The 15,862-nt window shown below is 38.2% G+C and overlaps 1 protein-coding gene across 1 annotated transcript in view; it reads left to right on the forward strand.

The window, feature by feature from the left end:
• Positions 1-14,475, forward strand: part of LOC144969542 (uncharacterized) — a 21,612-nt gene extending 7,137 nt beyond the window's left edge. The window contains exon 2 of the mRNA XM_078908681.1: positions 13,513-14,475. Within this exon, the coding sequence (XP_078764807.1) occupies positions 13,513-13,805 (293 nt within the window). The 3' untranslated portion in view covers positions 13,806-14,475. The remainder of the gene's footprint in view (positions 1-13,512) is intronic.
• Positions 14,476-15,862: the final 1,387 nt, after the last annotated feature.

A 15,862-nucleotide genomic window follows, 5' to 3' on the forward strand; every position in this document is an offset into this window, starting at 1 on the left:
TTGATAGAATGTCTCAATTGTATTTTCGTCACTGTCTGATGTTGACGCATATATTTGAATAATATTAACATTAAATGGGGTTCCTTTCAATTTTACTATAACTCTTTCTCAGATTTCAACATGTTCTAAATAGCACTTTTCAACGAAACCCGCCGAAACCCAACGACAATATCCGACAAAGTCATGGGAAGTAGGCAACAGTGTGGAGTGAACCTGGGACTCAGGGAACTGTACACTAGTGGGGAGTGAACCTGGGACTATTAGACCGTGGGCTGGCAGTCGAAACCCTCACCCACCCCCCCCCCCCCCTTGGGATTTTTGTACACCCATATTTTCTTAAAGAGTACCCATAGAAGTGTTAAAAAATCGATGTTAGCCACTTTGCAAGTGTAGCCTTTACAGAGTTATCGCCCTGAAAGGTCACGTAGTGCAGAAAAATTAGACAAGGACTAACAAACTTTGAATGTTGATAACTTTGCCAATTTTTGTTGTAGAGCCTTAATATTGGTTTCAAAAGAAAGTCTGAAAGTTATTTTATACGCCCATATTAAAAATATGGTACTGAAAACGTTATCTTTTAAAATATCGACGTTAAAAGGTCAAAAAAATATTTTTTTGCGATTTTGAACATCTGTCAAACTTTTTAAAACAAAAACTATAAACAATGTTATATGTCTTTAAACAAAAGTTGTAAAGAGTGCAATGTACAAAATATATGCCAAATTTGGAAGTATTCGAAGAAGTCGTTACGGAGTTGGCGCTTATTTAAGGTCAAAATAGACCTAAAATTGTCCAAAAATGACTATTTAAGAATTTATGTAAACATAAGTCTTGTAGCATCTCAAAAGATCTCGGTGAGTGGAGTGCAGATATGAACATTATAATCACATGATATTTTATCTTATGTATGTTAGTGACACTACAAAGCACAATTAAGAAAGAACGACTTAATAGATCGATAGCAGATGACATTTGCTATTGTGTCACCAATGGGCGCTGGAAGATGCCCAAGTATATACTGCTGGGTGTATCAGTAAGACACATTACAGGTAATGCACAACTCATTCATATATTGAACAGATTTGGACACATTATTTTTTCATATTCAGCAATTCTGGAAATCGAAACTGCCATTTGTGACAGCATTACCAACTCCAGCAACATTCTTACTCAGCAAATCAAAACAGAGAACAACCTTGTAACTCACTTCTGCTGGGATAACTTTGACCTAGCTGAGGAAACATTATCTGGTTCAGACACAACACATACGACACACGAGATAGTGATTCAGGAAGTAAGAGAAAAGCCTAACGAGGAAGTGACCAATGAAAAAGAAATTGATGGCTGCCAGACAGACACGGGTCAAACAACTGTTACACAGAGTAAAAGGCGATCCATGAATTACCAACCCAAAGATTAACCACCGTGTTTCTTAAAGCAAAAAACAAAACAAAACAGAACCAACCATACCGACACTTGAAATATGTGTACCATGTTCTGTACTAGGTGAAGTTCCACTGTCAGATTTCCTGTGGATGTTTTGTAGATCCAATCTAGAAGGATTGAGAGGGAAAGTTCCTGGCTGGCAAGGATGGGTTTCTGCTTTGGGAAAACTCATGCAAGGGACAGGTTTTGAAGAAATTATCATAGAATCTGGAATCTGTGCAAGTGGTTCTATGAACAAAGTGATGAATGGAAAGCACTATAATAGAGCACTGAGAGTTCACGTGTTGATGTTAGAGGCTCTAGAGAGATGTTTATTTGAACAGTTTGAGCAGCATACCAACTCCAACATTCTCATCAAATCTGTGAAAAAGGAATCAGTGAGTCCATGCTCTTCATGGACGAAAATAGTCTCGAGTGTGCATCAGAGAATGAAGACTTCAAAGATTTGTGGATGCGATACTCACACTTTAGGGAAGGTGTTCACCAGGGACGTCTTGGAAAAACAGTCCAATTTTGGATTAAGTATATGGATAAAGTTTGGCTGTTGCTAAAATTTCTACAAGACACAAAGACCAACAACTTCATTGTTCATGTCCAGTGCCTTCAGGAACTATGTCCCTTATTCTTTGCAATGGACCATCAGAATTATGCTAGATACGTGTCAGCATACCTCATGTCTCTGACCAATCTTTCCCATTCACATCCAGGTGCTGATGAGTTGCTGAAAAACTGGGGCTTCAGTGTTTCTCGATCACACATTCCAGCATCAAGAACAGCTGTAGACATGTTGATCGAGCAGACTATCAATCGGCAAGCAAAATCTAAAGGGGGGATTATTGGCTTCAGCAGAAATATGCCTACATTTCATCGCTGGTGTCTTACCAGACCCACAAGAGTTGAGTATTTAAATGCCACTCTCGAACAAGCCAACATGAATAAGGAAGACACCTCCATTCATAAAGAAGAAAGACCATCAAAAATACGGGAAAGTGAGGCTGCTATTCAGCGTGTGCATTCTGCAGTGAACAGATTCATAAATCCCGTTGATATTGACGAAAAGGAATCTTTAATAATATGTTTATCTTCAGGGATGAGAGCAGCAGAAAATATTTCTGATGATCTTTTGTCTTTTGTCTGTTTTTTTTTTTTCAATTTAATGAATTTGTTCAAAAACGTCTGGTGGAGAAAGAACATTCCTTTCACAAGCCCATAAAAAAGACATCTCTGAAGACGTTTCTTAACGACCATAAAACTGTCACTGTAAAACCATCAAAACAACAAAGTGTACAGATCGCTGCACAGAGAAACATTTTTGAGCAGTTATTGATGGTCAGTACACATCATGACTTGGATCTGCAAAAAGTGTTGGCATATCCTCTAAGTCCAATCCCATGGGCCCTTGCAACACCAGATGGACTTCCAACAAAAACAGACAAAAGTGCATTGATGCATGAATTAGAAAATCCTGTCGCTCTTGTTGATGTCACAAACAATACGAATACATGCAAAGAAGTTGTAATTGATGGAAATGCTCTGTTTCTTTCCCTAAAAAGTATTCCGGAAACTTTTGGCTAGCTGTCAGAAAAGATCTTTCAACTTTTACCCTCAGCTAAACGTATTCATTTTGTGACAGATTCGCATAACACAAAATCCATCAAATCTCTTGAACAGACCAGAAGACGCTCCAGTCAGACAAAACCCTTGTTATTGCGGGGACTATCTACAAAAACGCCAAGAGATTGGAAGTCTTTTCTATCTAATGATGACAACAAGAAAAATCTCATCAACCTTATTCAAAAGTCATGGGAGGATGATACAAAGGCAAGGAAATACTGTTTTATCAGAAGAACAGTGCACTTGCTTGAGAGTAGAGATGGAGTAACAACAGAAGCCACCATCGAACACTCATTATGTTCATCACACGAAGAAGCAGACAGCTGCATTATACTTCATTGTTTTCATGCAGCCAAGAGTGATTGTGATGAAATTATTGTTCACTCTCCAGATACAGATGTCTTTCTACTGATGATGTACTTTGCCACTGAAATTTCAAAGCCGCTGTTTTTATGGACTGGAACAGGACATATCTCTATTATCTCAGATGCATGACACAAGTTTGATTCGTGCAATTTTGGGATTTCATGCTTTTACAGGATGTGACACCACTAGTGCATTCATTTGAAGAAGAAAAATTAAGCCATTGAAAATCATGAAGGCAAAACCACAGTTTCTTCTTGCATTCGAGGCTCTTGGTGTGAATGAAATTGTGGATTCTAAGCTTCTGGATGACTTGGAACAGTTTGTTTGCTTTATCTACAATAAAAATACTTATTCAGATGTGAACAAATTGCATTTTGATATGGTTCGTCAACGGTTCCACACAGGGTCTGGAAATATTCCGTCAAACTCTGTTGGAATTGATTTTAGCCTGCTGCCCCCATGCCGATTCACTCTTCAAATGCACATCATGCGTGTGAATTATCAGACGCTTCTTTTGAAGAAATCCAATATCTCATTTCCAAATCTGCCACCTCCTGAGGATCATGGCTGGAGGGTGACTACTGATGGAGACCTAGAATGCAACTGGTGTGCTGGAGACATTGTTCAACAAGATCTGGTGGATATGTCAACTGGTCAGCAAGATGATAGTGAAGATGATGTTTTCAAAACCCTTTCAGCTGATGAATTTGACAGTGACAACAGTGAGAAAGAAACGAGTGACAGTGACAGTGACGGCGAAGAGGAAAAAGATTACCCAGCTTCGGCAGCTGAGTTGGTGGAGCAAAGTACATCTTGAACTAAGCCTGTCATAGCTGCCATTGATAAAATGTACGTTTTACACTGATTTTAACACTTTAGAGACTTTTATGTCCTAAATAATGAGGAAAATTATTTTAATGAAATAACTATATTCTGCTAATCGAGAGCTTTAATTTGATATGTAACATGAATATATTTACTCAATTTTGAAAAAAAAATAATTTTCACGGGCTTACTGTATTTTGGCATTAAATGACTTCCCATTCAAAAACTATCACTTCAGATGCTTTCAAATTTGGCATGTACGTTAAGTTACAGTACATCTACATTTTCATTTATTTAGAGCATATTGAACTATTCATTTTTCAGTTGTTATTATTAAAAATAGATATTGAAAAACACAAGAAAATTGCTTTTTGACCTTTTGTCATGGATTTCCTTCAAGACAAAAATCTTGAAACCTTAATATCGTAACTTTTGTTTAAGGTATAGACTGTGGCCTTTCATTTGGAACGGATTTGAATGTTCTAGGGCTAAAACTAAAAAAGGTATGAATATTTTAAATGGGTTGGTACTTTTTTTGCACCACGTGACCTTTCAGGGGCAATAACTCTGTTAAGGCGACACTTGCCAAGTGGCTAACATGCTCAGATCACTTCCTTAGGAGGTTGCCTAACATAAAAAAGTAGTGGTATAAAATCCCAAGAGGGGGGGGGGGGGGGGAAGGGGGGGGGGTTATAGCCAGCCCACGGTCTATATGTGATTTGGATGGGTTTTGTAAAAAAAAAAAATAATTACGAAAACCGACAATATCCGACAAAGTTATGGGAAGTGGGAATCGTGGGGAGTGAACCTGAGATTCAGGGAAGTGTTCACCAGTGGGGAGTGAACATGGGACTCTGGGTTTCGGCGGGTTCCGTGAAAAAGCAAAAAGAAAACAGGGTGGGGGGGGGGGGGAGATTACTTTTTTACGAAACCTGCCAAAACCCGCCAAAATCTGACAAAGTTATGGGAAGTAGGCAGCAGTGGGGAGTGAACCTGGGACTCAAGGAGGTTTACACCAATGGGGAGTGAACCTGTGAATATGCGAAGAGGATATCAGTGGAAATTGAACCTGGGACTCGAGGAGGATATCAGTGGGAATTTAAACCGGAATATGGGAGTTGGGTAGCATAGGAGAATTAACTGGAGACTATATGAGTTGGACAGCAATGGGGAATGTAACCTGGACTGCGCGAGGTAGATACCAGTGGACAGTGAGCCCAGGAGGTACTTCTCTTTCTCGAAACCTACCGAAATCGTCAAAAGTTATGGGAAGTGGGCACCAATGAGCAATGAACCGGGGACTCAGGGAAGTGCACACCAGTAGGGAGTGAACCGGGAACTCATGGGAGTGGACACCAGTGGGGAGTTAACCTGGGACTAAGAGAAGAGGATTTCAGAAGGAAATGAACCCGGGACTGTGGGAATTGAAGCCAGACTATGTGAGTTGGGTATCAGAGGAGAATGAACCTGACACTATAGGAGGTGGGCACCAATGGGGACTGAACCTGGGACTACGAGGGGTTGAGAGTGAGCTCAGAAGAGTTCTTCTCCTTTTCGAAACCTACCGAAATCGTTGAAAGTTGTGGGAAGTGGGCACCAATGGGGAATGAACCGGGACTCAGGAAAGTGCAAACCAGTGGGGAGTGAACCTTGGACTATAGGAAGAGGATATCAGTGGGAAATTAACTGGTACCCAAATCCCTTCGTCCGGCTTCAATTCTCACTGGTATCCATCTCACAGTCCCAGATTCCCTCCCCACTGGTGAGCACTTCCCCGAGTCCCAGGTTCATTCCCCATTGGTGCCCACATCCTATAGTCTTAGTTTCATACTCCTCGGTACCCAAACCCTATAATCCAGCTTCAATTCCCACTGGTATCCATCTCGCATAGTCCCAGGTTCAATCGTCACTGGGTTGTACTTCCTTGATTCATAGGTTCATTCCCCATTGGTGCCCACTTCCGTTGGTTTTGAAAAAAAAGTAGCCTTCTGAGCTCACTCTTCACTTGTATCTACCTCTCATAGTTCCAGGCTGAATCCCCATTGCTGTCCACCTCCTATTGTCTCATTCTCAGTTGAGACACTGTCTCAGTTCATTCTCCTCTGGTAACCAACTCCTATAGTCGGATTCAATTCCAACTAGTATCCATCTCCCACAGTCTCAGGTTCAATCCCCATCGGTGCCCACCTCCTATAGTGTCAGGTTCATTCTCCTCTGGTACATAACTCTCATAGTCCGGCTTCAGTTCAACAGTAATTTAAATGAATGGAAAAGTGTACTAGGCAATTTGATCAACGAAAATGAAGACATCAGAAAACGAAAGCAGCTGGCCACCAATGCATTCAAGCAACTCCAAAATGTATGGAATAGAAATAACATAATCAGTGAGAACAAATGAATACAGATTTACGTGGCACTTATTATTCCGATATTGACATGTAATTGAGGAACCTGGGGCCATACAAAAAAAAAATAACAGAAAGTCTCGATTCATACCACGGCAAACAATTACGTTGCGTAATGGGAATCTATTGGCCAGAGACAATTACAAATACTAATCTCTGTGACAAAAACAGGGTCCAACGCCTGAGTACAATAATAAAAGAACAGCGATGGAGGCTATTTGGTCACGTCTTACGTCGAGAAGATAACATGCCAGCCCAAACTGCAATGACAGAATATTTCCTTCATGGCAACGAATATGTAGGAAGACCACCACCATTAATAAGTAACTACCCTGAAACAGAATCACTCTACGTATTAGAAATTTCTGGATTCAGACGATGCCGAATTAATCCCCGAAGAACTAAGAAATACTGCAGTGCCCTCCGTACTAAAGTCATAACAAGATCTTGACAGCCTCAAAACTCTGGCCCAGAGCCGTGGCCAATGGAAACAATTAACAACATAGATGGAGAGAGAGCAGCTTTACTCATTGACTATCTATGACTAAATCACACAATTCTCAGCAAGCGTCATTCGGACTGTGGGGCTTACTACTACTACTACTACTACTACTACTACTACTACTACTACTACTACTACTACTACTACTACTACTACTACTACTACTATTATGACAACTTGGCCAGAACGAAGATTTTGTTTTTATGCGGTCTAATTATCTAAAAACAAAAATTTAAAGATATATTTCTGACTGGAAGCAATTGCAATTCTTTTAATACTAGTTTTGCAGATCACAATTCTTTTAATTGAGAACAAGTCGTGTGGCGTTGATTTGGACAGTCTGAAATCGTTTAATGTGGTAGTGTGGTAAGATGGGTTGTATGGAGTTACAAACGTCGTCTAGAGAATACCAAAGGGGTTTGTCAGGTTCCTTACCGACGAGGAACAAATATTCCTTGCTTTCTCCAACCCCGATTGTCTTTTTATCACAATCATGTTCAACTTTAGCTCGATCCTTAGTTTAATATAATTACCTCAATTTTAATATCACTGCCCTGGAGTCTATTCTGATTCATCCATCCTTTGGTATATACGTGACATGCTTTATTAGTTTGGATTATGGTACATGCGTCATTAGCTTTCCATCTTCTGTGGAAAAATGAGACAACCAATGAAAATAACGAGCAGCAGTGGCGTGAATCATCATCATCGACATTGCCGCCGTCGTTATCATCATCATCATCATTATCGTAGTCATCATCATCATCATCATCATCATCATCATCATCATCATCATCACAATCATTGCCATCTTCTTCTTAATATAAGACACTATATTTATAATATGGTTATCTGCTGTCCCAGCAAATGTATCGTATCGTTCCATCTGTCTGTCTGTTTGTATGTATGTATGTATGTATCTATGTATGTATGTATGTATGTATGTATGTATGTTCAAGATGGCGGACAGGTCAGTCGGGTCTCTCGCAGTCTCTAGATCTACCATCTCTTGTATCCATCATCCGTGGTAGCTGTCCTCGTAAACACAGACAATGTCTAGAAGGAGTATAGGACTTGTGACAAGGATCAGATTTCTTGTCAAAGAGTGTATCAAAAGTGGTAAAATTCGACTAGACGTCGGACAGAATGGTTACAATGTTGTAAAAGGTGTTGTGAATGGCGGAAATAGTGATTGTGATTTGTTTGACATTTCTAATTGGATCCAGTATCAGCATGAACCGACCAGTAATTCTTCTTGGAATAAGTTTATACAACAAGAAGGTATGTTCAGACATACTATATCTACACAACCCATTAAAATTAAACCAACTTTTTGTCACTCCAACCCATCGAAATGGATAAAATTAATTTCAACACTACACAGTGTTTTCATCAAAAACAACACATTCCAAATCCAAAGACCCGATAATGGACAGCCGTTTAGCATTGAATTTCTCCGTTACTGCAAACGGATCTTAACAAAATTCCCAGATGGACCGATGAAAAAAATAATAAAAGACCCGATCAACAATTATGAAGCTCTATTAAAATACATCGAAATAAAAATAATAGATATAAAGTCCTCCATTCTGCCCTCCCTTATCCAAAACAACACACCAAGAGCACAGGAGGAAAAAGAGGTGACATGACAAGAACTCACAGCAATATTCGTAAACCACCAACGAAAAGCTATTGATATTATTAGAAACGGATGTAAACAAACACACTCAAGTTGTGAGATAGATATCAACACAGTAGAGACTGCCTATAAAGAAAAATGTCAACGAAACAATATAAACATTAGTGACAGACCCTGGTCCGATGATGTCACTATCCCCCCTCCCGCATGGACACCATCAACAAGTGAGTTTACAATCGACGAACTCACAAGCTGTGTTAAAAAATTACCTAATGAAAAGTCACCCGGGGCAGACGGTGTCACCTATAAATATATAAAACAAAATATAAACAAACTGGCACCAATTTTTACGGCCATCTTTAACACCTGTTTAAAATATCAAAAAGTCCCCCCAGACTGGAAACACAGTATCATAACACTGGTACCAAAAAAGAATGGGAACAAGGACAACGCCGACGACTGGCGACCTATCGCCTTATTACATCTTCATCATCGTCATCGGCGTCATCATCATCATCATCATTATCATCGTCATCAACACTAATATCATTATTACCTCAGGGACATTCTGTGGCAGAGTCTGAAACTCCACTGTTCAAATTAATACTCCAGCTCTATACATTGTACATTATTTTAGGAAATGGTATTATGTCAATGAATATATTACCCTTGTTACATTATCATGTATATTTCCTGAAATAAACAATTTTGATATGTATGTATGTACGTACGTACGTATGTATGTATGTATGTATGTATGTATGTATGTATGTATGTATGTATGTATGTATGTATGTGTGTGTATGTATGTATGTATGTATGTATGTATGTATGTATGTATGTATGTATGTATGTATGTATGTATGTATGTATGTATGGACCCCTAAGGTACCCTATAACGCAAAAGACATCTGACCCATTGACCATCACAGCCTATTTGATATTTCAGACAAATATTGCTTACACGCGGAATACTCATGGAAAATAGTACAAGAAGTGACATATCTTATTTTATTGTCAAAAGGTTTGTACAAGAAGAGACATATCTTATTTTATTGACAAAAGGTTCGTACAAGAAATGACATATCTTATTTTATTGACAAAAGGTTATCTAGTACAAGAAGTGACATATCTTATTTTATTGACAAAAGGTTTGGACAAGAAGTGACATATCTTATTTTATTGACAAAAGGTTATCTAGTACAAGAAGTGACATATCTTATTTTATTGACAAAAGGTTTGTACAAGAAGAGACATATCTTATTTTATTGACAAAAGGTTTGTACAAGAAGAGACATATCTTATTTTATTGACAAAAGGTTCGTACAAGAAGTGACATATCTTATTTTATTGACAAAAGGTTCGTACAAGAAGTGACATATCTTATTTTATTGACAAACGGTTATAACAAGAAGTGACATATCTTATTTTATTGACTAAAGGTTATAACAAGAAGTGACATATCTTATTCTATTGACTAAAGGTTAGTACAAGAAGTGACATATCTTATTTTATTGACAAAAGGTTAGAACTAGAAGTGACAAATCTTATAATTATTCTAGTTTGTTGAAAAAAAAACAAACAACAACGAACGATTAGCAGATGACCGGATCGCAGTGAGAAATCAAGTGAGTTACATTTTGTTGGTCTTATTTTGGGAGAAAGTTCTATTTATCTTAACGTTTGAAATTGATGACTCCGACAGCATGGTGGTCGACAAGGGTAACGGGTGCGTATCATTCTGTCGTCACCGAATGATAAAAAGAACAAAATAAATATAGTACAAAATATACTTTTAAAAATACTCGGCGTATCTACACTTTTTGAGGAACTGAACATTATGAAAAATACTTTACATCTTGTAATTGGAATTAACCAATGGAAAAAATACAATTTGTGCGACAGATCTAGCAACCGCCTCACAAAACACACCATTCACAATTAATTATCAATAAATATTGTAACACCCTTCTACACTTCGTCTTAATATGTAGATAACCCATGTTTTGACCTTTATTATATTTTCGGACCGAGGAATAAGCCCGATCGTTGGGGGGGGGGGGGGTAATCTCCGAGTTTACGAAATATTCACCATTGGTCATAAAATGTACTATAGCACTCCATATGAACAATTTCCTATAAAAAAAAATAATCTATATTGGTCAAAAACTGTATAGTATTATAGCACTCCAGTTGTACAATTTCCTAAAATCATAGTTAAAGTCAATTCATGTGAACATATGAGAAAAGTAAATATCTTTTTTAAGAAAGTCAAGATAGGAAGTCTAAAACTTATTTTAATTTAAAGAATAAACAAAACAAACAAAAACCACATTGTTGCGCATTATTCCCTTTTGTTTTTATTATTAAAGTGACGTAAAAAGTTATGGTGAGCCAACTCAATAAAGTTCAGTTCTGTGCAAAGCACGTAAAATTATTTTAAAAGGTGAAGGTCAGGGCTCGTTTTCATGAACGCGGACTAGCGCTGAGACTCTGACTATCTCTGACTTTAGTCAAGGATTTGAAAAAATCGGATTTCATGTGAGCAAACTAAGCAAATCCCAGACTAAAATCATGGCACCTTCGGACTTAGTTTGGCCAAGTTTTAGTCATTCGCTGAGGCAGACTTTATGCTTAGTCTGAGACAAGTTACCAGGATACACCATAGCGGCGACAAAATAGCAGCTATTTTTAGATTGAGAGAGTTTCGATTCGGAACGAAAAAACGTCGGTTACGAATGACAGTAGTAGTAGTAGTAGTAGTAGTAGTAGTAGTAGTAGTAGTAGTAGTAGTAGTAATGATACTGATTTGTATTTTGTAATAAAAGGAAAAGACGAAGCCGGGGGAGTCGGGGTGGGGGAGATCACAAGAGACAGAGGTAGTTTAATATTTAAATGAGGTCCAGTTTCGAGTTCATGCCGTGAGGTGAAAGGGTGTTCAGTTTTAGTACCAGTTCTGCCGCCCTGTATTACCTATGGTGTTTAGTAGTGTGACAGAACGGCAATTTGGATGTCGTGCAATCCTCGATGACTGGACCCATTAAAGTGGTGGGCGACAGATTTGTCCTTGTCGTTTTCAATAGAGTGCAGATGTCCAAACATTTCGCTTATTCTCTTGCCAGTTTCTCCCACGTATGTCTTGTGAACACCATTTCACTTCACGGCAAGAGGCTTTTCTATTCCTTTGCTGTTTTGAGGAAGAATCTCGATTGTCTGTGAAATGTGTTTGAGGATAGAATTGGTGACTGACTTTGTCGAATGCTTTACTGAAATCAAGGAAAAGCATATCGTTCACATCCATAGCCTGTGTTATTTCGTCTGTCAGGCCAATGAGCTGCGTCTCACATGAATGCTACTTGCGAACCCGAGCTGTTGTGGACAAATGCTTTTGTTTTGCTCACAGTAGTTTGAGATGCTACTGGCAATGATGTGCTCCAAAATCTTACAAGGTATGCAGGTTGATGATATCGGCAATAATTTTCAGGTTTGCTTCTGTCGCACTTCTTTAAAATCAGAGTTAAGTTGGCGATTTACAGTCATATGGTATAATGGCGGTGCCAAGAGACGATTGATAAATTTGTGTACGCACTGGAGCCAGTTCGGATGCGAGGTGTTTCAATACACGCGGAGATAAACCATCTGGGCCAGTTGCTTTTGTAGGGTCAAGTTTTTTTGTTGTTGTTTTTTGTTTTAAACAAGCTTTTGACACCGTTTGTCGTGATTATGATATCCCCGTATTGTGATGTGGCATCAGGTTGTGCTTTGGTACACCTCGATTTGAATTCTTCGACAGTATAATTCTCATTTGAACTGTTTGTTCAGGATCTTTGCCTTTTTATTATCGTCAGTGTTCCTCTTTCTCCTAGTGGGGCGACCCCGACGTTTACCCTTCAGATGCCATGAAAGCCCAGAACCATTTTGTTCTGTGTGATTTGCCTACAGACTCCTCAGTGATTAAGCCCTCAATGTAGCCCATTAATCCCTGCGTATAATTTGCTATCGTGTTTGCTTTTTTTTTTGCTGTTGTAGTACTTTCCCTTCAAGTCCGTTTCATTTTAAAGTGAATATGGCTTTTCCTTTTGACCATCTTTAAGGTTTTATATTTCAGCCAGGCAACATTTCTTTCCCCACCAAGTGTCTTGTGCGGTATGAGTTGCTGGGCCCGTTTTCATAAACGCGGACTAGCGCCTAGTCTCTATCTCTGACTTTGACGCGGTCAAGTAATCCCAATCGTAGTTCATCCCACATTTTTCTAACATCAGGAATGTCTCCGTGTGTGTAACATTGTATCCGACAGAGTGGAGTTAGAGGATCGTAGGCCGTCCCTATCGATGTTTTTACAACATGTCACAATTCTAGGTTTTTTGAAAACTTCGTCTCGCTTCTGTTTTTATCTGGTGAGTGAGGGTACTGTCCAGATTGACGGCAATGGTTGCAAAACTCTGATGCTGATGTTATATTATTGGTAAGCCACTTTGCCACACGTTACTAACTCGACACAGCTATAAATAAGTACCCGGGTGTAGATAGATATTACGAGTAACTTGTACTGTATGAAATCTAACTTTGGTTCCCTGTGGCCAACTAAAGGATTAAATGAAGAATTGACGGAGCAGGTTGACTCTGTGGAAATGCGAAAGATGAATGTTCTTATCACATATATTTATTACATATGAAAACACAATCAAATTTAAAACATATTTCCTCATTCTCAGATGTGGTGGTTGCCATGCCAACAGCAGCCATTTTGTTCTTTCTGACGACACCAACAGAAGGCGGATGTCACTGCAAGCAATGTCTGGAGTACCCGCAGCCAAAAGACCACTGCATGTGTGCAATCGTGCGATGTGCTCGCTACAAACGTATGGCCGCTCTCTTTCCTCTGCTTGCAACAAACAAAATGCGCCGTCAACTTCAAGAGTCTGATAAAATCGCTGACAACTCGTACCTGATGAAGGTCTTGACAAAAAAAGTTGATAAAAATGCTCTCACAGGCTGGCTGAAGTGAACGCTTTATAAAAGGCAGCAGTGATTTATTTAATCAAGTTTATTATATAAAATTCCGTAATTTTATATCCTTACAATTTTCTATTTATAATTTCTAGTGATGATGATGAAGACCTCAATGGTGATGGTAATGACGACGACGATGACGATGGTGACGACGACCACACATAGTGTGATTATGGTAATGATGATGATGATGATGATGATGATGATGATGAAGATCATGATGAGGATGATGATGATGATGGTGATGATGCTGATTATGATGCCAATAATGGGAATAATAATGATAATAACTTTGATCCAAGACTTATATTTCACAGCTTTACGCGCAAATGGTAACTTTTGTGAAGATTTTTATATGTATTTGCGTATCCATATTTACAAATAGCTCTTAATATGCAAAGCATGAAAAATGATGAGGATGGCGATGGCGGTGAAAAGGACTTATATATAATTGCGATAATGATGCTTTACCCCATTTGTAATGCAACTTTTAACTTATAAAATTGCCACGATTCTTTCTGTTTATCCAAGATGTTCATAATAGCTTTATTAACTTATCTTAACTTTATAATTAACATACATCATTGTATTATTAATTTTTCTAGGATTCACAGAAATACTATCTCGTATAATAAAGAAGCTAATTACTTGCAATAGAATGTATTAATGACATGCTTTTGTCTACTTAAATATCATAATGCTAACTTACACACAAAACGATGATATTATACAAAGTCTTTTTGTTTTTATTGCTATTTGTGTTTTTATAAAAATAATAATAATAATAATAATAATAATAATAATAATAATAATAATAATAATAATAATAATACATTTTATTGTTATTATTATCATTGTATTATTATTATTATTATTATTATTATTATTATTATTATTATTATTATTATTATTATTATTATTATTATTATTATTATAAATGGCATTTTATAGCGCTTTACCCCGTTGTCACAGGCTCTAACTCTAAGCGCTTTACAGTGATATAAAACAAAACATATTACGGTAAGAGACAAGTGTTGATGGAAAATTTAACAACAGCAAAATATGAGAATAGTAAAAAAATAAAATTAAATTTTAAAGAAAATTAAGATTTTATATAGCGCGATATCCACTAAACGTGCTCAAAGCGCTTTACATTGGGTCCCTGGCCAACAGCAACACTTAACATTTAGGACGGCACATGACGCCCGTTAGGCAATATTACAATTTTTTTGTACAGAGACAACGCTGTTAACGGCCAGGTACTCATTTTACAACTGAGTACGGTGAGAGAATGTGAGTAAAGAGCCTTTTCCAATGACTCAACTATGCGCCGTGCGAGGCTCGAACCCAGGACCTTCCAATCCAAAAGCGAGTATCATACCACAAGACCACATAGTATTGCAACTTAAAAAGATAAAACTTTAAGCGAGCTTTGAAAGTTGTCAACGAATTCGAGCATCTCACGTGTGGTGTGAGAGAGTTCCAAAAATGGGGGGCCGAAAATTGAAAAGATTGTTCACCTATTTTACTCAAGGTCTTAGGTTTGACAAGGATTGATTGGTCATTGCTTGAACTCAAGTTTCTATTGGGGACATAGATGTTTAGAAGGTCTTTAATATAGACAACTCTTTTCTCAACAGGAAGCCAATGTAACTCACGAGAAGGAGAGTTGTCGACGGGTATTCTTTTGGACATGCCCATACAGAGAGACCGTCAACATGGTTTTGCGCATGTTTCTCTCGTCCTCGCTTCCGGTGAAGTGTTTCATGCCGCTTTCAAGTAAGGTCATCTGGAGGAAGCTTAGGCGTCCTTAAAATGACGAAGCGTGCTTTAATTCGAAGTAGACATAACACAAAAATGTCCATAATAAATGAAAGTTCATGATTTATTTGCCTTTATTAGTCATGATAGCGGAACACCACTCGATTCTGCAGCGTTATTTACCGTTATAGTAGAAAACGGTAGGGGCTGCCTGTGATTGTGAAAATACTAACGAAAGAGTGAAAATGGAGAGGCTTGGTATAGGAACGATACTGACAATGGACGTTTCGG

Source organism: Berghia stephanieae, chromosome 3 (genome assembly GCF_034508935.2).
Source record: "Berghia stephanieae isolate SIO BIC M18660-M18661 chromosome 3, UCSD_Bste_1.3, whole genome shotgun sequence".
Classification (NCBI taxonomy): domain Eukaryota; kingdom Metazoa; phylum Mollusca; class Gastropoda; order Nudibranchia; family Aeolidiidae; genus Berghia; species Berghia stephanieae.